General features: G+C 44.6%; 1 protein-coding gene across 9 annotated transcripts in view; it reads left to right on the top strand.

Annotated features, from left to right (window-relative positions):
* Window positions 1–27,076, top strand: part of AUTS2 (activator of transcription and developmental regulator AUTS2) — a 1,126,706-nt gene that overhangs the window by 1,037,592 nt on the left and 62,038 nt on the right. For all 9 annotated transcript variants that reach the window (XM_059693405.1, XM_059693404.1, XM_059693397.1 and 6 more), the window contains exon 6: window positions 1,953–2,004. In XM_059693405.1, the coding sequence (XP_059549388.1) occupies window positions 1,953–2,004 (52 nt within the window). The remainder of the gene's footprint in view (window positions 1–1,952; window positions 2,005–27,076) is intronic.

The raw sequence follows: 27,076 nt of genomic DNA, 5'->3' as shown, positions 1-27,076 counted from the left end.
GAGCCCAGTGGAGCTGACAAAGGTGGCAGCCAGAGGGAGGGCCTGTTCACCTTCACCTCCAGCCTCTGTCCTGTTCCCTCCCTATCTTGTGCACACGCCCAAATGCAAATAAAAACTCGATCAGGAACCGTTTGCTTTCCTTACTAATGCTTTTTATATTTGGGATGCAGCAATTTGTTTTTATATTTCTTTGAGCCAGTTAGGCTCATTGTAATAAGTAATTCCTAAATCTGCAAGGGTTATTTCAATCTGGTAAAAGGATTTAATTAACAGACTTTTTTCTTTTAAAACTGTCAGCTGGAATTTATTTTTTAAGCCATGAATGTAACCTAGCCATTCCAATTAGAATCAAGAGATACTTTGTTATTGAAGAATGGTGAAATACTCATATCTCTAAGTTTTTATCTGGGAAACTCATATTCCTAGAAATCTCACTTAATGTTACAGTTTAACAAGATTGTTCCCATCATTTTTGCTTTTATAATCCAGTCTTCTTGATCTGTTTAATGCATATCTTATCTCCCCCCTCCATGCAACAGTTTTTTTGGCAGTTTATTTTTATTAAAAGATAGTATAATACACAATTTTGTTTAAGATTTCAGGAAGGCCTTTGGATTATTTTTTATCACTCCTACAAAATAAGAGGAAATGTCTATCTAGGATTTATTAAACTGTTTGTGTATGTATGCACTTCACTTGTTTTGCACATAGAACCTTTTTTTCCCCTCTTGATCTGTTAATCTTCTGAACCACCCCTACAGTTGGGAGATTAGAATGAAATAAAGGGAAAAGTAGTCAAAATAAAAATACTATATGTCTTCCTGTATCACTTGCTTTAAGAACCAGAACATGGTCCCCAGATGTACACAGAATCTCTCATCTTCAACATAACCTGGAAAAATTAAATTGAATATTTTCTTTGTCTCTAAAAGCCAGAATATGCTGTACCTCAGATTACCCCTCCTTCTATTCTCTATATTTCTTTCTTATTTATTCAGCATTCTATGCTTTGCTTTGTCAAACATGCATCTCTATAAACTGTGAAAAATAAGTGATTTCTTACAAGGATTGAGTGGCCAAAACAGCATAAATGTAACATGGCCAGTGTAACTTTAAATGCAGATGCATCTTCACATTATATAATGAGGGTGCTTAATTTTTAAATTTTTAATTTTTCAAGTTCTAGAAATATTTAGTGCTTCCAAAACATTACAGTATTTTTCTCCAAACTGATTTCATGTTTATGTCCCAGAACATTAGTGTTTAATTTAAATTGCCTTTGCTCTTGCTATTTAAACAGGCTTATTTCATTTTCCTCAAGCCAGTGTAATAATGAACAGACATGGTCTCTAGAAAATGCAAGGGAAATTATGCTGATGGCATGTACAGTGTGGGGTTTGGGGGCAGGTCAGCTTGCTTTGGTTTTAACACCAAGGTCATCCTGGTTACCATAAGGGACAGGGATCTTGGAGTCATCAGATGAATATTTAAAAATTAATTTCTGGAAGCGCTAATTGACACTTCTTAGTGAGGAAAGGCTTAGCGTTAAATAATGGGCATTTCTGGTTTGTGAAAGGAAATTGAAAAATAGACGTGTGCAAATATGAAAAAAGTACCATTTCCAAAATAATGATCTGTCAACGAAATTGAAAAATCATTATGTGAGTGAGCTGAATTGCTTTGTGTATCATCTCATAGAAATATGTTTTGCACAGATAATATGTCTAATAAGGACACATTTTTGAAATCAGATTTCCCCTCCAGCAAATAACTGCACTGCAGGTCTCTCTCAGGCAGTCAACTAGCACCACCTAATGGAGGGTTGGGGAAATTGCTGCTTTCCGACTTAGGCTTTTTTTAAACGCAGTAAATTGATTTAGAAAAACAGTAATGATGATGGTGACTGTATTAATGACAATAATAACACTTTTTTCTCCCTTCTTGTTTTCCAGGCATCAGATGCCAGCTCTGAAAAACTCTTCAATACCGTTATTGTAAACAAAGGTAAGATTAATTCTGAGCTGTGATTTATGTATTTTCATATTTGTGTTCTTGTCATTGCCTAGGAAGAAAGAATAAAAAACGACGGTCTTTTTTTTTCATTCTGGAACTACTGTTCATATTTTGTGGTTTAGCTTGAGATGGACTCTGTGTTCTTTTGTGGTACATTGCAAACAGTTTATTTCAAAGAATATCTTGAATCCTTATTTCAATTGATTTGAGTAAGAAATCACTACTGTGTGACTTTAATGTAATGCAGGATGCGGTAATAGAGAACAATAGTTCTCAAAACGCCTTAACTTTATTGTTACTTATCAACTGCCCAGCAGTCGGAGAACTATAAATAGCCGATTTGTACTGCAGACTCTAATAACCAGTGGATGTTTATATTCGCAGCATTACGGTCATAAACCAAGCCTTACTCTGCTGTGGGCCTTCTGTAAAGTTAATAAATGAGCAAGAGGGCAAATTTTAAATATGTGCCATCCCTTTAATTTCTTCCAAACCGTAATATAGAGTTAGAGAGGCTAACGATGTTGCTGTACATTAAGGGAAAACGTATCTACTGTGAATAGGTTTCTGAGCAGTTTTCATTGCAGCAGTGTTGCTGGAAATAATGAAATTTAAAGGAGCGTCTACTCATGGGCCTTGCAAAGGTGTATGATTTGAAAGGGATCAATTAGATTTATAATAGAACCAGATACAGATGCTTGCGTGATAATTCCTAAACGGAGGTGTGCTTTCTGTGGGAATCCCTTCTGTGTTGCCTGAAAGAGAGTAGGCAGCGCCTGTGCAGAGTTGGGCCTTCATCAAGTGAAATTTGAAACCACTTCAGCATGCCGCCCTTGCCTGGGCTAGCATTTTTTGCTAGCTGGTAAGACACGTTTTCAAGTTCAGTTATTTTGAGCTCACAGATTATTTTAGAATTGGAACCAACTGCAATTTTAAATAGTACATTATGTTTAGAGTTCCCTTGAGGTGTATATGCCTATGTGATTGCTATTACTCCCAGAATTATTGTCATATTGAATTTTATCTTTTTTTATTGCATAATGGAGTGTTCCAGTTTTATATTTCATCATATTTTTTTGATGGACTGAAAGTTTGTGTAAATTTGTTAACCATAATGCTAAAAGCCCAATAAAAGAAGATAGGTGCAGTTCACGGCATACAGTGCTCATATGTAAAAATGCATAATTGTTTATAGCTCATTTTGATGAGGGAGAGGATCAGTAGACAGTGGTGTGTATCTGTGTGAAAGAGGGTGGGGTGGGAGGAGGAGGAGGAGGAGACTGAGGTAGGCCAGGTCACCCAAAGGAGGTCTTCTGTCTTTCAGTGACTACCCGGCCTGGCCCCTCCCAGGACCTCCAGCGCCATGTGACTGTGTCTTACTTTGGCCAGTTTACTTAAAGCTTTGGAATGTTTTTCCCCTCTCTGGGATGAGCCCTAGAGTGAGAGTTGGCTCTGAGACCTGCATTCAGGCCCGCGCTGCCCTCACCAGGCTGAAAGGCTTTCGTCAGGGCAAATGGAGAGTGATTGATGAGGAACCCCTCTGCCCCCTCCCTCCTGCTTCTGCCCCCTCTCCCTTTCCCTTTTCCAATCAAACGTTTCCCACATTCTTATTTGTGTTTACTTACAGAGTGTGATTTGTGGCATCTATTTGGTTGTGAATAGTCGCCCCCTGACAGGGTGCCTTTCTTCGGAGCTGCTTTTTCTGGGGTGATTTAGTTGCCTTGAAAGGATTAAGGTTTCTTTGTGTACACTAAAATCAACACAGGCTTTTTCTAAGCTTTGCTTGGGAAACCATACACAAATAAGCATTTTAGTTGATGGCAGATTATTCCTTTGCCCCTTATTTCCATCAAAATGGTCTTTCTTTTCTCCTCCTGAGTTTCTCCTTAATGCCTTATGCTAATTCCTGTTGGTAACATGAATGACAAGAGAGGGAATCAATGCAAATCCAGGTGCTGCAGACAACACTGACTGGTGTCCAGCACCCACCCCCCTCCCTGGAGAGAAGGAGATTAAGGGGAGCAGGAAAGGAGGGGGGAGGTGGGGACAGTTTTGTTAAGGGGATTAGTATTCAAACCGCTAAACATCAGGAAAACAACTTCAAAAAGAGATTCATTGTGTAGTGACAATGTCAGCCATGGCTTCAGGACAGGTGCAGAGAGCCTCGCTATGTGCTTTTGGGTTTGGGGCTGTTTTCACTCCAGGTAGTGGCAGCGTCTACTGGATGGATGGTCCACAGGGCCTTCAAGGAATTGTCAGCTTCATGCACATCAAGCTCAAGTTCTCCTGCAAAGCAGCCTGCCTGCCTACCAGTCAGGTCTCCTGTCTCTGTCCAGTATTCTTAGCCAAGAGCAATAAAAAGCGTTGTAAGAAAAGGGCAAATTTACACCAGGTAACAAACACTACTGGGAATATCTTCAAAGCTTCCAGCTTGCAGCAGAGCTGACACGTGTATTTCTCCACGTTCAGATGTTTAAAGCTACATACCACCTCTCTGGCTCAGAGTTCTACAGTGCTCCGCCCTAGAGAAGCCTGGCTCTCCACTGGTGGTGCTGTGATTATGCCGCAGAGCCCAGTGGCAGCAGATTTGGGCCATAAAATGCCACTGTGGGAGGGCAGTATTAATCTCACAAACTGATTATGGTCGGGGCCTGGGGGGGCAGCTGTGATGTTGGGATGGAGCTCCAGGCTGAAGCAGCAGGCCATGGCTCAAGTCCTGTCCATCTGTTTGTGAGCCCGCATAAATCCTGCAGCCTCTGTAGGTCAGAATTTCCAAGCGTGGCAAAAGCTCCCAGCCTTGCGAGGGCCTGAGGTCTCTGGCGGGGATGTTTTCTAACATTTAGTTGGGAAGTGGGGAGGGGCTGAAAAAGAGTAGGTCCGATGGATGGGTTTTCTGTCACTGCTGCCCATTGAATTTATGTTGATGTCCTCTGTTGTGGAGTCCATCCAGTTTAATGGAGAACTGGTAAGAGTTTTGTGTTTAGGTGTTCCAAATCGTTGCTTTCTTCTGATGCCTTTTATTTCCCATTTTTAAAGCAAACGAATTGAGCAGTGCGTGCTTGCACGGGCCCACACCATTCCAATGAGAACTGAGCATGTCCAAAGAGGTGGGAAGATGAGCCTCCAGATTGCAGGGCTTAGGGGTGTAGACATTAAAAAAAAAAGTTTTACTTCAATCAAGGTCATGGTTGCCTTATTTAATCAGAGTGTGTTTAAATGTTTACAGGATGTTCATGTGAATTTTATGAATCCTTCTGTCTTTGTGACTCACCCATCTGCCAAAGGAAAAATTAATTTTCTCAGTGAGACAGAAACACACAGAGAAAGACTTCATTCTTGTCCATGTTTAGTTGGTTGAACTGCTAGAGAAGCAACAGGACTTGTACTCTCAATTCTGGAGTGTTTCTCCTGAAAAGGAACTCCCCGACAATGGCCAGCCCGCGTGTATTACCCTTCCTCACCTACCGGAGGGCCTCCGTGGCTGTTTTTGCCACTTTTGATATATAGACGAGAATGCAGAAAGTGAGTCCTTTGCTGCTGGTGACCATCCTGCCAAGATAGTTCATCGCCTTTAAACTCTGACATTGCTTCAGAGCAGAGCTCCCCGAGGAGGACGGGAAAGAAGGGCAGCCCTACCTGGGAGAAGGAGAATAGTCTCTGGAGTCCTCTGTCTATGGACCAGCCCAGGGGTGGGCTCATGCTCTAGGTTAGGGGGAGGGAAAGGCCCCTTCTTGCCACAGAGCCCTCTTGTCCAGGATCTGTCCTGCGGGCCAGGGAGTTATCGAGGAGAGGTGGCCGAGAAGTGTATTTCACACCAGGCCTTTCTCACCCCTTCCTTACCTTCACATAGTAGCCTTGGGCCCTCCAGAGTGAGCTGTTAGAGCAGCGGTTCTCAACCCGTGGGTCGCGACCCCTTTGGGGGTCGAACGACCCTTTCACAGGGGTCGCCTAAGACCATCGGAAAACACATATAATTACATATTGTTTTTGTGATTAATCACTATGCTTTCATTATGTTCAGTTTGTAACAATGAAAATACATCCCGCATATCAGATATTTACATGACGATTCATAACAGTAGCAGAATTACAGTTATGAAGTAGCAACGAAACTAATTTTATGGTTGGGGGGTCTCCACAACATGAAGAACTGTATTAAAGGGTCGCAGCATCAGGAAGGTTGAGAACCACTGTGTTAGAGAGCTGAAGCACTGAGGTGGGAATGACCCAGGGAGGGAGGAAGCCCCTGGTTTGTGCTCCCCCCCGCCCCCCCCTTCGAGTACCAGTGTCTACTGTGATGTGAATAGCTAAGGAACACCACCCACCCTCCTGGTCAGCCATGGGGGAGCTCTGCTGGACACTCACCATGGTGAGTACCAGATGGGGCACGGGGACCACCTGGAGCTCACTCTCACCAGGATGGTTTTTCCCTCTCCAGGCCCTACCAGGCCTGCAGGTGGACGCACCTGGCCTCTTCTTGGGGTCATTTTGTGCTGAGGGGGTCCATAGGATGAGGTCAGAGCCTTTACGTTATTGGGGATTTCTGTTGTTTCTGACAGTATGCTTTTATCAGCAGCATGGAAAGAAAACCAGGCTAAAAAATTGCTTGAGATTTGAGGAGAGCAGGTGAGAGACATGTTACTAGACATACACCTGCTTGGTGTGATGAGGTTCAGTAACTGGGTACCTAATAAATTCTTTAATGGAGATGATCTCACCTCATTTATTAGGTTTAGACATGAAGAGGGAACCCCTTATTTTGGTGACCAACAAGCTGAGTTGTATTACCACCAAGGCCACCATTGAGCTTAAGAAAAACCCTCCCCTAAAATAATTCTGTGCTTTCTATATAAGTGAAAGTAATGGAGTTGTTGAGTATGGGATAGCTTTCTTTTAAAATTTCTTTTTAATTTAGAGTCCAAAACCCCATCATAGTGCACATACAGAGACCATTTTACACTTCCTCCTCGTGTCTTGGTTTGGTTGTGAGGGGGACATGACGTCAAGACATTCCGCATGTGCAGAAGAGTCCATTGCAGCCTCTGTAATTTGGCTGCATTTTTGTAATGTCTTAAGTCCTAGCTAGATAAGGGGAACTTGGACTATTATGCATTCTTTAATTTTCTTTCTCTAGACCTTTTTTTTTTTTTTTTATCTTGTGGGGGCACTTGGGGGTCTTCAGGATATAGAGACCTCTGATGTGTGGAGAATTAAATACTATTGCAGGGTAATTGGTGCTTGATGGGAGACAAAGAAGCTAGAGTACTTGAGTTCCTCCTCTTAGCGCACTGCAAATAGCAAGCAATCAGCTCCTTTTCTTATGGAAATTGACCTTTCTATAGAAATCGCGCTCTGACGTACCAAATCGGTTGTATAGAATTATTCCCTGAGAATTCTTAGGAGCAGATGCCTTGTACTGTTAGTGTGAAGCCACCATTAAGGGTCTAAAAATATCCCAGGTTGTGAGAAAGTGTTTCCCTCTAATGTTTTCATCAGCTGCTACTTGGTCTTTCCCTGACCTTATGGATTATTGGGGGGCGGGGAACCCTGGGTACAATATTGGACCCCATGCCTGGAACTGTGATGGTGAAAGTGAATGTTTGGAAGAGGGTGGAAGATTTTTCTGAACATTCACATCACTCTCGATGGTGTCTTTTGAGTAGAACCTTGACAGCGATGTCACCTTCCCAGGTAAAACCTAGGCCAGACCAGCAGGAGCAGATCACAAAGTAGCAAACTCCTTCCAGGGACATAAGCCAACATGATTTTTACTTTTGAGCCCAGGGACCAAGCTCTTCGCTTATTCTGTTGAAAGTCTTCTCTCCATGCTTGGCAATATTAGCTAGAAAGCTTGAAGCCATTCATATTCAGGGTTTTGTTTGGTTAAACAAAATGACTTAGTATTTGGTTGTCTCAGAAAGTAATACACACTCATAGGAGACAGCTGGAATGAAAACCTCAGCTCGGTTCTGGAGAGCCTTTAATGCAGTGGTTCTCAACCTTCCTAACGCTGCGACCCTTTAATACAGTTCCTCATGTTGTGGTGACCCCCAACCATAACATTATTTTCGTGGCTACTTCATAACTAATTTTGCTACTGTTATGAATCGTCATGTAAATATCTGATATGCGGGATGTATTTTCATTGTTACAAATTGAACATAATGAAAGCGTAGTGATTAATCACAAAAACAATATGTAATTATATATGTGTTTTCCGATGGTCTTAGGCGACCCCTGTGAAAGGGTCGTTCGACCCCCAAAGGGATTGCGACCCACAGGTTGAGAACCGCTGCTTTAATGGGCCCTGCTAAGTGACAAAGGGCCTCCTCCTCAGCGGTGACGCCAGGCCCGGAGAGTTTCCTGCACGGAGGAAGCTGGGGCTACCATGGCCTCTGGATCATTTCTCGTTTCTGACAACTGCAGAAAAACGTTGTTTTCTCTGGAAATGTATGTTTATTTAACTAGGTTTCTTTTTGCTTCACAATCTGGATTCCATTCCGTCAGTTACCACTCCAATTAACTAACAATTATTTAACATTAACAGTAATTACAGACGCCAGTTAAGCGCCTACAGATGTCAACTGTTAGCTTTGTACCTAATCACTCAATGAAATGGAGAAAGTTCAACAAACATCAATTAGCCAGGCAATTAGTATGAGTTAGGAAAGAGCATGTTATCATGTGTGAGCTGATTCAATTTATTTTATTTTGGCAGTAAAACACACACAGGCAAGCGGCAATAAGTTCCTCAGATAAGATAAAACACTATTGTTTTGCAGCTTACAGGAGAATTCTCTGCTTTCCTGTGCATAAGTCAAACATGCTCTTGCCTGGAATTTATTTAACAATCAAAATTGGTCTCAGTTGCTCAGAAAGCCCAGCAATGCTCAGTCTCAGGCAGCAACTTCGATGAATTAGGAATCCAGTAGAGATGCTGTAAAAGGAAACGCCAGAAAATTTCAGCAGAGAAATGATTGGTTCCCACACAAGTAATCTCCTCCGAGCATTTTGGATTTTCACCGGTTTATTCCTGAACCTGTGGTGGAGCCGGTGCAACAGTGATATTATGAATTTCATGGTGCCTGAACTTTTGCTCAGCTATCTTTGATTTTAGCCTGGGGCAGCCATCAATGTGTTTTACCATTTGCCCAGTCTGTGCTTTAAAAAAGCAGAAATGGCTCTCTGTGAAAGACCCTCTTAGTGGGCTCACCAAGGGGATCTGGCCTGAATTCAGAGTTCTGTGCTGCTCCTCCGTAACCCATCCCACCCCATAGACCTGACTTCCGTGGGTGGCTGAGCATGCCTGAGCTCACTGGGAGAGTGCATTCGAAGGCCTGATTATGCAGGGTGGCCCATACATTAGTATTTGGAGGTTCATTTTACCTGCAAGTGAAAAGCTGGCTATGGGTGACTGTACCTCTGGACCCCCTCTTAGAAGTAAGTGATTTCTTGCCAACTCCAGAACCTATGGATATGAGTGGAAGGAGCCCAGGTTTGTGAGGCACCCCATCAGTTCACTGTGATGTGATGTGATGTGATGTGCACAAGTGTCCATGTGAGCAAGCCTCTCAGCAGCTTCAGGAGATGAAGAATAAACATCCTGCCACTGGTAGGGTGCGGTGAAGAGCCTATGTCCTGTGGGCGTCCCCGTTGTGCCCCTTCTGCGGGAGTCAGCTGTACCACCCAGGTGACGGTCCCGGCTGGCTCCTGAGAAGCGTGTTTGCCTTCGGCAGCAGTTCGGGGTCTCTGTCTGTCCCCTGTTGCACATTGTGCCGCAGAGGCTGTGACAACAAACGTATCAGGATAGGTCAGCTATGGACCCGCTGCAGGCCTTGTCTTTACTCTGGGACCAGCTCTGGGCTGCCCCCATCCTGGTAGTTATCTTGGCAGAGGGAGAAGAGCAGGTCAGGACCGTGGAAGGGCCTCTTCACGTCTCAGCTTGGAGGTGGTAGGCAGCATGTCTAGCCATCTCACGGCCAGAACAAGACCCTAGGCTTTCCCCGAGGTATTTTATGATCCCTGGAGGTTGGGAAGAACTTTCCTTGATGGTGGTAGGTCTCAGCCAGGACTTCCGGCACCTCAGAAGGTCCACCATTATCTGAGGAGGTGTGGCCAAAATTGCCATGGTTACTGCATCAACTTCAGGCATCTCTGATTTTCTCACCTTCTAATAAGGTCATGCATCTCCATATCTATTCTTCATGCCCATTCCTATGCCTGTGAGTGGACTGATTTTTAATTTTCAGCCAGAGTTTATTAGAAGTGACTTAGAATTTTCAAACGGGAGCTTTTCCTTAGCAACTGGTGATGTAAGCCTGAGGCCCAGTTCTATGCTGAGATGGGAGGGGTCTGTTAATAATGAGCCGTGTTCTGTGGGCCCTCCAATCCTCTCTGACCCTCGTAAACCTTGTCTTATAAAGGAAGGGGTTGAGAGCACATCATTGCTTTTCTAAGAGTCCTTTTGAAGAGGGAAATGTCTCAAGTGTGCCTGTTAATAGACTGATGTGGGAGGTGGTTATATTTGGATGCCTTTAAAAGCCACTTGGAAAACATTTCCCCCCTCTTATCTATCACCTTTCACATCTCTCAGCAGAGTAACACTAAAACCTAATTTTAGCCAACATTACATCATTTTCTCATTATCTGTTTATAGCCAGGGAAGGCTTTTCCATAGTAAAGCCCAGAATGACCAACCATGCAGTTCCTCATTTTATATCAATTGCGGATGTTCCAAGTGTGGCCTGCCCTCCGCTGGGCTTCTTGGTTTGATGAACTCTTCGGACTTCTTTATCCGTCAACTGTATCCATAAACTTTGGTTTGACAAGGAGTCTTCTGAAATCAGCTTTGTCATCTGCTAAGTAAAGGATGTCAGTGCTTATTCCGTTTGTTCAGTGAGTGGAAAGTGGAGGCCATGTTGAAATTACTCTTTCATTCAACAAATATGGTCAGGCACTGAGTACGTAACAGGCTCAGGACACACAGCAGTGGACAGAACACATTAAACATACAACCAGAAATTAAGGGATTAAACTCAGAAAGAGACATTTCAGTGGTGTAATGGGAAAGGAGTCACTGACTGTTTTGTTTTTGTTGTTGTTTTGTTTTTTAATGGCTTTAGGACTTTGTTAGGAGGTGAGTTGATGTCAGGTGAGCCCCTGTGGATCAGCAAACCAGAAACAGACCAGATCCCTGGAGGCTGCCACGGGTGTCACCCTTTCTGACATTTATTTGCCAACTTGTGCTCACTGTTAGACTCACACCTACCCCTTTGAGTTTCTCATCTGAAGAACTGATATTTTTGTTAAATTGGTTACTTAAGCTAATGAAAAGATTTGGGGGACACTGTAAAGTTCTGTGCATTGCCTATCCGTAGGACCCCCTTTTTTCATGTTTCCCCAGTTAGACTTGTTTGCTTAGATGTGTGTCAGGTTGGCATACCACCAGGAGGCGATGGCATGTGGCACAGTGAGCGCGGCGTTTAGTAACCCAAGACCAGGCTTGAGTCCGAGCGGGCCACCTGTGGCCACCGGCAGCTCACCCCACTGAACCTGTTTTTCTCTTTGGTTATGTTGGAAAGTTGGAGGGACTCCAAAATCCATCAAGGTCTAAAGGCCAGAGTTTGCTTTTCTTTTGAGTATTGTCGGTCCTGTTAGAGCCTGAAGCTTGTGCAGAGGCCTGCATTTTCCTAGACAGCTGAGAGCAAGGCGGTGAGCACTTGCCTTTGCAAGGAGTGGTGCCTTGGGGCCAGGGCTGCCTTCAGTCCTGGACTTGGTGAGCCAGAAAAGGCTGCGGAAGCCCCTCTGCTGTGCAGGAACTTCCGTCTCTGTAAGAAAGGTCCTGGAGGTAAGAGCGGGCTGAGTCCCAGAGGCGGGGGGGAGAGGGGGAGAGAATCAGGTTCTAGAATTTGAATGTCCATCCGCGATGCGGTAAGAACCTCCAGAATAAGAATAACAATGCAGAGTCCTTCTCTGCTGGTCTGCATTTTGAAAGGTGTTTTATCTGCTTCATGAATGTCTATAAAGCCCCAGGGTATAAAGCACTTGGGTGCTGGCTCCTTTGTACTTGACCGAAGTGGAATGACTGACCATTTCCCTCAGGGGTTTTGCTACAGGTTAGGTACAGGAGGGGGCGGGGGCCAGACTCCCAGAGCAAGGCCCTGCTTTAGGGCATCCAGGGGCAAGCGGCCAGGCAGCTTCCTTTTTGGTGGAGTGACTCATTTTACCAAGGTAAATGGAAGTGAGGCCTGGGTGGACCAGTCTAGATAATGTAGGGAATGTCGCCACCTCGCCATCCATCTTCCTCTGTCAGCGGACTCCAGGCAGTTCATCAGAACGCTGCTTCTTCCAGGGTTAATCCAGGCCTTCTTGACTGAAGCAATTTACTCCCTACTTTGCCTTTTGCCAGAAGGTAGTTGACTTCGTTGTCTCGATACCACACTTGCTGTGCGCTGGATTTCAGCGTTATTCACAGCCTTCTCGTATATGTTGGGGAAAGGTTGGTTGAATAAAGAAAAAGAGATGATATTTTGAGTATCCAGGTGTTCTCTAAGCCGTGGCACAAACTACAATTGTGAATGGATTTAAGGAGGAGCCGGGTTAATTTTATTGTTGCCAGATCCATTGTGTGTTATTTAGGGGAATTGGGTTTGTGAACTGCCTCTCTCTTTCTGAAACTGAGAGCTGCAGACTGGAAGAGTGTCACTGACGAGACACTGAGCATTTTAGAGGCAGATTCCTGGATTAGATGCAGGGGCACAGGTGCTGTGTGCTTTGGTCGCATATTAGCTTATAAATTTTGTGGGGGTTCTTTTTGGGTTTTGTTTTTGGTTTTTTGTGTGGGGGTTTTTTTTTTTTTGCACTTGTCTGTAGGGGCCAGGTTGCCCTGTATCATGGCCTCTTCCCGAGCTGTTAGACATCAGATCAATTTGATTTCGACTCCCAGGGAAGTGGAAACTCCTGGCCAGTAGTCAGGCTGGGGATACCTGGCTAGAGGATGGTTCTCCAGTGCCAGTCTGGCCTCACCGACCGTGGGTAATGGATATGTGCCCGAATGGCCATTACCCCTGCCGGGCCGGGGCCTCACCCCCAGAGCACACCTTCCTCAGGCTGGGGCTGGGTTTAGCCACCTTCCTCCTCCGGGCCCTTGGGTTGAGCAGACGGCTCCTGCTCCTCCTCCTTCCCTGTGAGCTCCCGGACAAACTTGAAAACTGCCTACGCGGAGGGATTGTCTGGCATTTTAAAAGTTAAGGCTGACTTTCGGAGCCTTCTCAGCATCTTGCCAGGTATCTTATCTTATTCAAATATCCTAATTGCTACTCAGGCTTCTCACTGCACATCATCCTAGCACCCAACTGACAAAATAGACCTTCACCTGAGGGCCTCATTATGCTTTCTGCCTGTGCATCAGGCCAAAAATACCTCCACAATACCCGCCCGACATCCTGGGCTTGCAAGTGACAAACAAATAATTGGGTGAAACAAACCCTGGGCGCCGAGCAGCTGCCATCGGTGTCGGAGCACAGAGGAGTCCCCGGCAATAACAGTCACGGCGCTGCCTGCTTCGTGTCAGAGCAGATCTTTGAACAGTGGGTTTGCTGACACCAGAGAATGACAGCCTTGGAAATGGCATGCTAGTTACTGCTGCGAGTGAGGCCTCTCATGTAGATCGTGACAAGCAGCTGTCATTTCCATACAGGTGAGCAACTGACATCCTAGAATGGGGAGGGCTGGGGGGGGGGGCAGGGGGCCATGTTTGGCGGGCAGGTAAGGCTGCACTGTGGAGAGGAGTCTCAAGTACTGGTGACCACTTGCACTGTGGCACAAGCTGGCCTTACACACACACACACACACACACACACACACACACCTGTCTTAAATTTCTTTAGAACTCATCTGAGACCCAGCTGCAGATATACGGTGTCAGCTTTTTGAGGCTGGGCTTCCGGGGCCAGTACTTCGTTTTAGTGAAAAAGGCCAAGTCTCTGCTGGTAAGAACTCACCACTAATAGGAATGGATCACCTGGAATTCAGGTGCAGGGTTGGGTCCAGACTATGGCTTCTCACAGTGTGGTCCCTGGACCAGCAAGACCGCATCCCGTGAGGAGCTGCTGTTAGATGTGTAAAATCCACTGAATCGGACACTCTGGGGTGTGGCCCAGCAGTCTGCCTTGAACAAGCCTTCCAGGTGATTCTGATGCAGGTAACTACAGGTCTAGATGCAAGGAAGGACATTTGGACAGCAGGGTTTTTGTAAATGCTCAAATGATACATGGATCACTCGGTGAAATCCAGACTCCCTAGCAAATAGGGAGTAGGCCTGTTCATTGTCCGGCACGTTTTTACTTACTTATTTTCAATATCATGTGCACCGGAGCTGTTGAAAGTAGCACTGTGGACCCACCACTGGACTCAGTTGCCCCTCGCCCTGGATTCCTGTCCTTCCACTCTCTTCCCTGGTGCACAGGCCTCCTCATGTCCAGGAGGCTGGCTGATACCAGGCCTGTGTTTAGGGCTGTATTATAAAGCGAAGCTATCTGTCCTAAATGGAGTTTGGAACCATGACCTTGGGCCAGTGTTATACTGTAACCAGCCAAGCTAACTTGCTCAACCACTTCTCAAAGACAAACTGCTCTGTTCAGTTCCTGGTTGGCAGATGCTGCCTCACCAATGCCCGCCTGCCATCTGTATGTGGGGTTATCCCAGCACAGAGCACACCTACAGAGCAAGTGTGCTGTGGCTACTAGGAACTATTTGGTAACCAAAGTACTGTGTAGATTCCTTATTCAACCGCAATTGCCAGGATTGTAGAATAATGGATGGCAATGTTTTAAAATATTTTCTCTTCTATGCAAAATACTATAAAGTGCTAAGCCTATAAAATTATACCGAAGCTGGGTTTTTCCAAAAATTGACATTTTCTAAGATGTTTCATCAAGTTCACCTGAATATTAAAGCTTTCCTAGGTGTTCCTCAATAATAGACATCCCCCCAAATGGGGTGTCAAACTTTTGACTGCATCAGAATGCTCCGGGCGGCTTGCTAACACACAGGTTGCTGGGTCCACCACGTTGAGGCTCAGGAACTTGGATTCCAACAGTTAACCAGTGGGTGCCAATGCTTCTGGTCCTGGGGGCACATTTAGAGATTCATAGTGTGTTAAGGCTTTCCAAGTTTAAGTGTTTTCTCCAACAGTGAATATCTGAATTGAGAATCAGCTCAAAGGCTTAGCAAGTGTGTCTTTACATGTGACGTGAAATTGGCATATGAAAATGAATTCCGTTTCCTAATGGATCCACATCAGGAGCTTTTTAAAACATGAAAATTGTCCAAATTAATTAAACATAGAGAACATTTAGAATGAACCCTCGTGCGTACCCATTATCCAGATTCATATTTATCAGGATTTGCCACAGATGTTTGTAGGTGAAAGGATAGATGGGGTGATTTCTCTTTTCTTTATTGCTGATTTTATAGCACATGGCATTTTACCTCTACTTACTTCAGTGTGCATCTATCTTTTTAAAGTTTATTTCTGTATAACCACATTCTGTTATCAGCCTGACAAAATATACAATAATTCCTCAGCCTCCTCTGATTCCCATCTGTAGTCCCATCTCCCCGATTGTCTCCCAGGTCCCACTTTACACAGTTCATTCCCATTCGATTCACCCCAGGGTCACGCATCAGTTACTTTAATCGGGAGCTTTCCACACTCTCCCGGCCTCCTGTTCTCAAGCCAGCGGCTTGTGGCAGAAACCAGGTCAGCTGTTCCACATGCCGGAAGCAAGCCCTGTGGTGTCGTTCAGTTTATTCCTCGGCCCCTCACATGTCCTACAATGGGAACTGGGCCCAAGAGCCTGGACTAGATTCAAGTTAGACTTTTTGGCGAGAAAACACCATAGACGTTGCAGGAAGCTTTGTGTTGCTTCCCGTTCGGCGGCCCACGATGTCTGGGGGTCTCAGTTTTGGTGATGCCGAGATTGTTCAGTGAGGTCAGGCTGTGACAGACTGACGCCCGCATTGTCAAGTTCCCCATCCACTTTCCTCCAGCGGTTTCACCCACTGAGGATAGTTGCCCAAGGAAGGATTTCATCAGGGACGGCAAAAGGCTGACGTTGCTACCTTCCCTCCACATTTGTCGGCGGAAAGAAATTCTTCTGTACAACAGTTTTCCCTCATCAACTAGAGCACTTTGGTTGTCCTCAGATATAATCACGGGAAAAGCAAGACAAATGTTTATTTTTTCTTTTAACTGCAACTTATAGAGCAAGAAGTAGTTACCCTTCTAGGAATTGTACTACTATTTCTATAACCCTTCTCTGTTTGCATTTTCCTTTCAGTAGATCTAACCCATGCTTTTAATTTTTTGAACCTTTTCTTAAGTGGTTTGTGTTTATCAATGGACGGGACAACATATCTAAAAATGAGAATGCTGTCTGAAAGAGCACCATCAAATGGGTTCAGACACACGTGTGTGTGGATTTAAAGTTACGCCTGTCCTTCACAGCTCTGCTCGAAGCCACGTCCTGCAGGCAGCCTTCCCTCTGCCCATGATGTGAACACTCCTGCAGGCTGCCTTTCCTGCTAGAGCCATAGATGCTGCTGTCTTACCCTCTTCTCTGAATTCTTCCCTCATCTTTCCCACGGGGACCAGCAGGGCGCTTTGCACGAAATAGGGGTTCAGCTTCTGTTTATTGGACATCCTGAAAGCTATTTCAAATCTTCGAATGTACGTTATAACCGGAGTGACCAAGTGACTTGATCAAAGCAGGGTTGGAAAAGTTTGAATGTTACTTGATCTTATCGACTCGTTTGGCATCAGGAGATGGTCTGATGATCCCAACCCGTCCTCTTTCAGGAAGCGACCGGGAGGCTGTCCACGCGTATTGAGTGCCTGCAGTGTGCCAGGGGTTTTCTTGTTTGTTTAACTCAGACTGTGGCCCAGCCAAATAGGTGTTTTGCATGTGAGAAAACAATCCACGTGGGAAATAACAGCCAGTTCTTGTGTCCCGGTCTCCCAGGCTCCTGCTCTTCCTACCTGTGCCAGCCCAGCCTGCAGGGGTGGGGGCTGTTTTTTGGTGAATTGAAAAATGCCTCCTGTCGACATCACAGTTTGCCATTCAGCCTGAACTGTTTGCAGTATATTTAGGTAAAAGTACTGATTATGCAGCTCTAGCCTGGGAAACTTGAGGGAGAGCAGAGTGAGGAACACCCACACTTTCAGCATATGTCAGATATATTTAGCCACTTAATTTAATGGAAGACTTAGTGTGATATTTAAACTTAACCTCCCACAAAAGTAGATTTTATATATTTATAGAATTGGAGCATTATATTGCTGATTAATTAAAAATTAAACTGGAAAAGCTGTAAAGGAATTTCAAGTGATGGGACAGCAGTTATAACTGGAGATCTTGGTAAAGTTATTAACATTTTTATTGTTTGGAACTTATCACTTAATTTGGGAGTGGTGGTAAGGAGAGATTTATTGGTCGAGAAGGCCTCACTCAAGTAGATGGGAGAACTAATTCTCAAAGCCATGTTAAGAGAGCCCAAAATTCAGGCATCTACAGATCCAGGGAAGGGAGAGTAGATGAGGCAAGGGGGTGGTGGGGACTGTAGACAGCCAGGCACCCAAAAGGGGTCCAAGGAAAAGTGGAAATTTCTGAAGTACCTTTTGGAGGTGTGTCTATGTGGATGTGGCAGGGAGAAAAGGGTTTCCAATGGGCTAGCACTCAGAGTAAGCTTGTTTTTTTTTTCTCTTTTCTATTTCTTTTTCATTTTTTCTTATAAAGCCAAATAGCCCAACCCATGTTGAGTTTTCTGACAGCCAAAGTTCAAGGAATCCCTGCCATTCATCCATGTTTTCTGGAGCCTCAAGCCCTTGCCCAGCCCACTCCTACCTGTGCTCGCCTTTGGCTGTCTGTGGGCAGGATGCCTTTTGAGGCAGAGCGTCATTGTTAAGCTCTTTTATTCTTTAAAAAGTGCTGCGCTGCGGTATCAGAGCCCTGGCATGCAGGGTTTTCCAAGGCACTCACCGACACTCACCCTCCGAGCCTTCTGTTCCACCCCCTTGCCAGCCAGGGTGACTGTGCAGTCATCTCACTTCCTCCATTCCTGCCCCCGGGCTGCTGCGTGTCCTGGAGGGTGGCAGGTGACTGGGCTGATGGTCTTGTGTACATTTGTGCTCCAGCCTCCTCTGAACTCGGGAAGCATCTCGCTGTCCCCCCCCTCCCCCCTCGCCATTCCCTCCTTCATTCCTTGACTGACTTGAAGTAACTGCCCTGGGCCCCCTCCTACCTCAGCTCCCTGTGCTGCCCCCAGCCCACCCCACCCCACCCCACCGGAGGCCTGTCTGGAGTAATGAGCCTCTGTCGGGGAATAGCCTCTGTCGGGGAATAGCCTCTGTCGGGGAATAGCCTCTGTTGGGGAATAGCCTCTGTGGGGGAGCAGCGTCAGTTTCCTCTTCCAGACCTAGGAGGTCTCCTCCTCTTGACCAGGAGGGAGCCGGCTCCTTTGCCTTCTTCCCTGGCCACCTCCTAGTCAGTCAGTCTGACTCTCCCATCCTTGCTCGGCCCCAGTCTTTCCCTTCCAGCTGGCTTTTTATTTCCTTGTCTCTCTTAATACCCTTAGATTAAAAAGCAAACAGCACTTAATGGGAAATTATAAACAGCAGCTCTAGCCCTGCTTCTTTAGGAATTTGAACAAATAAACCCTTTTTGGTATCTTTCTCTCATCCCCCATTCCTGTAAAATACCTGGTGTTTGCATATCTTCTGAGTGGTAATTAAGGTGACCGTATTACTTACTGTCCAGACCAGGACACTTGAAAGTGAAGCAGACGGCTATAATAATTACTTTGGGCCCTGTCTGTGTAGCTCCGTTGTTGTCCCAAAAAGAGAAAAAAAAACCAAGCTTACTCTGAGTGCTATCCCATTGGAAATTCTTCTTCTCTCCCTGCCACATACACACAGACACACCACCAAAAGGTACTTCAGAAATACACCAAAGTTGTGGGTTCGATCCCCAGTCAGGGCATATACAAGGATCAGCCAGTGAATACATAAATAAGTGCAACAACCAATCAGTCTCTCTCTCCTCCCTCCCTCTCTTCCTCTCTAAAAGCAATCCATCAATTAAAAAATAATAATTGCTTTGGGACAACAGATTTAAACTTGGGTTGGCCATATGCTCACCCTAGTGATAGTCCACGTTCTTTCACCGTTTGTTAATGTGCCTCAGTCACTAGCGAGAGGAGCTAACATTGACTGAGTGCTTAGCTATGAGCCTCTCTGCGGGTAGCCAGGGAAGATGGGGCCTAGGGACTGTACCGCACATGACTTTCGTGTGCCGGGCCTCTAGTAATAATAGCAGCAGCAGCAGCAACACTTGCTGAGTCCCAAGAATATGGCAACTGCTCTGTTGGGCCCTTCATATACATTCTCTCTAATGGGTACCAAGCCCCACAGGCTGCTATTATAACTGCTTTACAGAGGCTCAGGGAGACCTGCTGAAGGCCAGCCAGCTGACATGTGTTGAAGCCAGGATTTCATTCATGTTCTCTTCATTCATTGATCGGTATTTGACTACCTGTTTATGTCAGAGACTGTGCTAGGAGCAGTGGACATTGAGACGGACGTGGCTCATGGTCTAATGGGGTAGGCAAATGTTGACTCCAGGTCTGTTGGACCATGACCTACTTTCTTCCTCACTTTCAATTTTCCCTGCAAAGGTTTGCAAAAGGAATTTTATGGTGCAAAGTTGCAGATCTACAGAAAAATTGTAAAGAAGACAATGGGATGCCTGTATACCCTTCACCTGGATCCATCAGTTCTTAACATTTGGCCATGTTTGTTATTGGGGTTTCAGGAGCTGAGGAATTCCATCCTGATGGTGTCAGACCCGGCAGCCTCAGGGTCTCAGCTCATGGCTCTTCTCTACAGATACAGGCTCGTTGGGAAGAGCTTCATACTGAGGAGATCAGTTCAGCGTTAAAGACGCCAGGACACTTTGTATTCATTTCCTGCCCTTTTCTATCTCAGTGCCTTTATCACACTGAGGAAAGTTAACTGCAATTCCACAATGTTATCTCAAGTTCATATTGAGGTTTCCTTGCTTGTTTCTAGTGTGTATGTATGGGCGTGTGTATGGGCGCACACACACACATGTTTACATAGAGGGCTTTTACTCTTTTTCCAGGATCCAACTGGGGTCACACATTTGGTGGATATGTCTCTTTAGCCTCTTGAAATGCAATGTAGCACTCTATTCCCCATCCCTCACCACACACACCTTCATAATTGTTCAATGATACTGACTTTGTAAAAAATCTTTATTGTTGAGATGATTACAGATGTCCCTCTATTTGCCTCCCATTGCCCCCCTCCACCTGGTTCCCACCCCGCCCCAGGCCTTCCCCACCCTGTTGTCTGTGTCCATAGGTAATGCATATATGCATATAAAATTTTTGTTTAATCTCTTCCCTCCCCATCACCTCCCTTCCCTCTGAGAATCGTCAGTCTGTTCCATTTCCATGCCTATCATTCTATTTTATTCACCAGTTTATTCTGTTCATTAGATTTCTTATTTATTTTGATTTTTAGATTCAATTGTTGATAGGTATGTATTTGTTGCCATTTTGTTCATATTTTTTTTCTTTTTCTTCTTCCTCTTCTTAAAGAATACCCTTCAACATTTCATATTATACTGGTTTGGTGGTGACGAACTCCTTTAGCTTTTTCTTGTCTGTGAAGCTCTTTAACTGACCTTCAATTCTGAATGGTAGCTTTACTGGGTACAGTAATTTTGGTTTTAGGTCCTTGCTGTTCATCACTTAGAATATTTCTTGCCTCTCCCTTCTGGCCTGCATAGTTTGTATTGAGAAATCAGCTGACAGTCATATGAGCATTACCTTGTAGGTAACTAACTGCTTTCCTCTTGCTGCTTTTAAGATTCTCTCTCTGTCTTTTGCCCTTGGCATTTTAATTATGATGTGTCTTGGTGTGGTCCTCTTTGGATTCCTCTTGTTTGGGGTTTTCTGCGCTTCCTGGACCTGTAAGTCTATTTCTTTCACCAGGTAGGGGAAGTTTTCTGTCATTATTTCTTCAAATAGGCTTTCAGTATCTTGCTCTCTCTCATAATTCGGATATTGGTACGCTTGAAGTTGTCCCAGAAGCTCCTTACACCATCTTCACATTTTTAGATTCTTTTTTCTTTTTGCTCTTCTTGTTGGGTGTTTTTTTGCTTCCTCATATTTCAAATCATTGATTTTATTCTCAGAATCCTCCACTCCACTTTTGAATCCCTGTATATTATTCTTTATTTCAGTCAGTGTATGCTTAATTTCTAACTGGCCCTTTTCCATTTTTTCGGAGGTTTCTAGAAGATTCTTGAATAACATTATAACCGTGGTTTTGAACTCTATATCCAGTAGTCTGCTCTCTTCCATTTCTTTCATTTGCAACATGCCTCCCTGTCTCCGCATTTTGGCTGCTCCCCTGTGTTTGTTTCTGTGTATTGGGTAGAGCTGCTATGTCTCCTTGAGTTGGTAGAGTGTCCTTGTGTAGTAGCTGTTCTATAGGGCCCAGTGTCACGGCCTCCCTAGTCACCTGAGCTGGGAGCTCTAGGTGCACTCCTTTATAGGTTGGGAGCAGTCTTGTTGTAGTTGAGACTTGATTGCTGTTGGTGTCACTGGGAGGAATTGACCTCCAGGCCAATTGGCTGTGAGGACCAGCTGCGACTACAGTCGGAGAGCTGGAGACACCCCTATGGAGCAGGACTTGCTTCAGTGGGGCTTTGGTGCTCCTTGAGTGTGTCACTTATGGATGTTTTGAGTTGTAATCTGGTATGGTCTGACATTGACAGCTGGGTACCCTGGCTCTTGGATCTCCAGGGAAGTGCAGTGTCAGCCACTGCCTGGGGCCACCCAGCAGGAGCTACAGGAAGATCTGCAGATTACTCCTCTTTGTATAGGGCTTGGGAATGCCCAGATGAGGCCCAGCTATGAAGCAAGGCAGGCTAATGCTGGTGCCGGGTCTTGGGCCTTTTATTGATAGGTTTGGGGCTCCCTGACCCAGCTGCAGTTTGTTTGAGAGATTTTACCCTGAGCAAAGAAAGCCATTCATATGCAACAGCTGTTGCATACAGCTTGGGTGGGGTTATAAATTGGATGAGGCAGGGTCTTAGGGAATCACCAGGGTGGAGCAAACAGAAATGGCTGCCAGTCAGCCCTGCGACCAGGGAGGTCCCAGCATAGGAACTATGATCCCTGCGAGCACCTCCGTCTGGGAGAAAGCTGCCCTCGAGTTCCTGCCCCCAAGGCCAGACAATCCAGTTCCTCCTCATATGTGTCTGTGTTTCCCAGAGCCTCATCCTGGTGCTGGAGCTCAGAGGAAGCAGAACCTTGTAAGTTCAGTTTGTGGTGCCTGCCTTTTAAAAGGAACACCTGGGTTTCCAGCAGCCTCTCTGTCACTGAGCCCTAATCTGCACTGGTTTTTCACAGTCCGTAGTTCTTATTGTCCGTAGGGACTTCTTTTCCCAGCTCTGGGAGCCTGGGCTGGGCGTCTGGTGTGGGGCTGTGACTCCTTGTTCCTCCAGGTGGCCTCTGCAGAGACGATCTCCCTCCGTGGGTGCCCACCCCGTTCCGTGCCTCCGTACCTACCGGTCCCAGTGTGCTTTCTTCTTACTTCTCTAGTTGTAGGACTTCCATTCAGCCAGCTTTCCAGCAGTTCTGGATGATAGTTGTTCTGTATTTTAGTTGTAATTTTGATGTGGTTATGGGAGGCAGCAAGTACAGGCATTTACCTATCCCCCCCATCGTCCGAACTCCTTTCGATAACTGACTTTGTGAGGTGTTTAGGCTGATTACCTTACAGGATATCCGACATTGTGAATGTCCTTAGAGTGGCATTTAACTTGTTACCCAACTACATTTTAATTTTTTTTTTAATCCCATTTCCTGGATGCTTCCACGTCACTGTAACTGATGAGTCCATTTACTGGCCATTTCTTTTGGTTACTTGGAAGTGGCTGCTTTGGGAAGGGGGCACATGTGGGAAGAACTGAAGGAAGGGCACAGGGCTTGGGCACCGGCATGCAGTGTGTTCACTGCATTTTGTAGACTCTAAGTAACTCTGAGTTAGGTAGCAGAGGCGCTTTTGATGCTCTGGGTTCCTTTGAAATTTAAGGTTTCTCTTCCTCTTTTTTTGTGGAGCTCAGTTTGTAGTTGCCAACAACCCTGGAGCTGGCAGACCACTTAAGGCATAATCTTTTCATTAAAAAGGGATTTAACTAATTAGATTTGACTGTCAGGCTGACAGGTTAATTGATAACAGGAGTGGGGCTCAGGAACCCTTAAGGTTGTAGTGAGTGTCCATGAAATGTAAATCATTATAATGTCTGCAGAGGTACTTTTCATAATGAGTTTTAAAATTTGTATGTGTGCTGCCTTACTCCCAGAAAATCATATTCTTTTCAGATTCTGTGTTGTTGGTTTTTTGTTGTTGGTCTTCTTCTTCGTTGTCTTTGTCTTCTTCATCTTCTTCATCTTCATCTTCTTTTCTTCGTCTTCATCTTTTCAGGTTCTTAAAAGTCCTATAATGTGTTTAGGTGTTTCAGATCCATACTCTTGTGGGGTTTTGGATTTTAGGGACACTTAAAGCAGCAGTCACCAACTGGTGGTCCGTGAGGTCCGAAAGGTTGGCGACCGCTGACTTAAAGTATCAGCTCCTTAAATATTGCCTTGTTTTTATGTCCAGTAGACATGGACATGTTTTATCACATCACTTAACTTTTACAAACAAACTTCTCAGTTCATTTTATTATAGAAATTACATTTTTTCTGCCTGGCCACCATGTCTCAGTGGTTGAGCACCGACCTACAAAGCCGGAGGTCGTGGTTCGATTCCTGGTCGGGGCACATGGCCCGGGTTGCAGGCTCAATCCCGAGTGGGGAGTGTGCAGGAGACAGCCAATTGACGATTCTCTCTCATCATTGATATTTCTATCGCTCTCTCCCTCTCCCTTTCTCTCTGAAATCAATAAAATTATATTTAAAAATCACATTTTTTTTCTAAAATAAACCGGAATGTTGATGAAATCAGTAATTTGGTTAAGTGTCAGAATTAGAAATAGAATGTCCCAGTGGGGAGTTGGAGCTAGGAGTTGAGAATGTTGGATTTCTTCACCTGTGATGGGTGATCTTTCTAAGGCACTTTCCCCTAATCTCCCCTTAGTTGTGTTAACAGGGAGATTGGCCCTTAAAGAACTCCTGCCTGAATATTTCTTAGTTTATCCACAGGCCCCTCCAGGTTGAATGTTGAAAAGAACATTTTAGCACCTTTGGGTTCTAAGTATCATCGTTAGAGCACTAGGAGACATCAAGTAGGCGCCCAAAGACCTGGTAGACAGGCGTTCTCCTCACCTGCTCATAGGTCTCCAGGGCACTTGGAGGGTCAGAGGCCAAGGAGCATGCCCAGGGCCTGGGGCTGGCACATGCGCACCTGGGCTTGGCAGAAGGCCCTGGAGCCTGTGCTCTCAACCACTGCTGAAGGACAGCAGGCGTTTGAATGGATGCTGTATAGTAAGAGGCTATTTTGTCCCCCAGAGAAACTGTTTTAATTTGCCTTTTGGAGTTGTAGAAATACTCATGTAGCCCACTTCTATGTGTATCATCAGTAAAAGAAACTTGTGCATTGGAGTTTCAGTTTACAGGTCATTGACTGCACGTAAAATTGATGTGCTAGGAGTCATTACGTGGGAAATAAAAGTCAGAAATAAAGATCAGGTACTCCTGAAACTAATATTTTGTATATAGACATTCTGAGTATGTGCCTACACTACTGATTTGATAAAGGGAAAAGTACCTCCTTTTGGAGGGGCTTATACCTTTGGATATTTTCAATTATTCTCTTATGTGCTTATCAGTGATTTGATTCCCTGTTTGATTTATAAGCCTGTGGGCATAGAAAGCTAATATCATAACTGGATTCTCTGTGTGTAGAAAGCTTAACCAAAAGCAAGGCATCTGAGAAGTAAAACATCAGTCTATTTTTGGAAGGAAGAATGGTTTCATTTCCATCCTGAAATTCTTTATTTGTTAGGTGCTAAAGTGGTGGCCTACAGCTAAAACGAGATGGATAGGATTTAATCTAGATAGATCGTTTTCAGCAGTGCCAAGCATTAAATAATTTACTGCCTCCATTACATGATGCCATATTACTAATTTTTTGGAGGGTAGGGGTTGAGAAATACTACCATGCTAAACTGCTGTGTTGTTTGCAAGATATCTGTAATGCAGAAACATTAAAAAGTGTGTGCGCCGGGATGATGGGAGACTCTGAGTCTTGGAAATGGAGAAATATGTGCATATGTGTAGCATATTATATCACATTTTACACTGTGTCTCCCCACACTGTGATTTATAGATCTTTGGAGAAAGAGAGCAAGGAGGTCGGGCCTTTTAGTAAGATAGAAAAATGACCTTCCCTCCAAGACTTAGACCAAATTAAATTGGACTTGGAAAATGGTTTACCCTTTTCCTCCAGGGTAAATCCTGCGAGTGTGTGCCCTGGCTGAACACCAGGGGAGGTCCATTGTTAGCACCTTCAAAGCCTATTTGAAATGTCATCAGGTTGGAACATTCCATTGGCAATGACTCCTACACCCCATTTTAAAAGGGTGCCTTGGGTAGAATGGAAATTACGCTGCCAGGCTCTTAATCCTTTTTAATAAGGGCAGCCGTTTAAGAGAGAATTATGTTGTAAGAGTGAATGAGATTTGGGAGCAGCTCTGTCAATCCCGTGTTCCACTGCGACTGTCAACACCAAGTGCATTTTTATTCTGCCAACTGCCTGAGGATTTTCCTTTTTGCAAAACTTCCTTGATGAATGATAAAGTGATGGCATTTCGTGAGAGCCCTAAATTCATTGCTGCTAGGGATTGATGTCTCCGACTTACGAATTAAGAGTTCAGCCAAGTCTTAAGGTGCTCCTATGTGGTTGGAGTCATTGGGTAGCAGGTAGAGAATTTGAAACCTCAGAATTTGTAGCCTCATTACCCCCACTCGAGATAACCAATTTTAATACGCACTCATGGTGCCGTGCTTAATTGTACTCAACCTTAAGTAAAGAACCCGGGAGAAGAAAGGGATATGGCCAAGTTGGGGTTTTTCCTAAGAGACAGGATTTATAGTGTTTGATTTTAGGATGTGAATTTGGAAGGTGAATTATGAATTTTTTTTACGTTTTGAGAAAAGATTAGAAATCGAATGGAAGATACTTAACACCTGAAGTGCCATTTTGCAACACTTTGGAAGATTTTTACATAGATAGAGACAATTGATGTGCTTGTAGAAACCCTTGTTTATTTTCTCAAAAAAGAAAATATGCAAAGGAATATTTTGGTGTCATACAATGCATATATTTGAATGAAAGATGATAATTTCTTCAAAAATAATTGCATCACTGACTGGTTTGTCACTATTTGAATTTGTGGATTGCTATATGGAAATACACTAAACAACTTTTTAACAAACTATCACATTGGTATAGTCAGGGTTTTTTTTAATATGTTGACATACGGTATCAAAATGTCATCTGGTGTTGGCCCTCTTAAATTTCGGTGGCTTAAAATACTAACAGTAGGAAAAGCATAAACAGAGACAAATACACCAGGTCGAAAATGCCGAGGCGCAAATGGGACCTCTATCATCCCGGATCCCAGAATTTTGAGAAGATAAAATCTTAAGCATGAAATGATCCAGAGGCCCTGACCAGCTTTCTGCTACTGACGCGCCCCCGGGACCCTTTAATCCCCCAGTTTAGAGGATTATACTGTCAATTCGCAGAGGCTTAAACACAATGGCACATTCTGGAACTCCAGTAACTTGCATTGAGAGTGGATCTTGTGCTTTTGTTGTTTTGAGAAGCAGGTGTAAAGGATAACACGCTGGATTATCTTTTTTTAAAGCATCTGAAAGCCAATCCCCCTGCCTCCTTCCCTTTCCTCTCAGTGCTTGTGTATCGCCTTTGATCAGGTAATTCTCAGGGCTGGACCTGGGGCGG

This window comes from Myotis daubentonii, chromosome 4, assembly GCF_963259705.1.
Source record: "Myotis daubentonii chromosome 4, mMyoDau2.1, whole genome shotgun sequence".
NCBI classification, from domain to species: domain Eukaryota; kingdom Metazoa; phylum Chordata; class Mammalia; order Chiroptera; family Vespertilionidae; genus Myotis; species Myotis daubentonii.
Note: the sequence above shows the minus strand (reverse complement) of the source record. Positions and strands in the feature narration are given on the sequence as shown.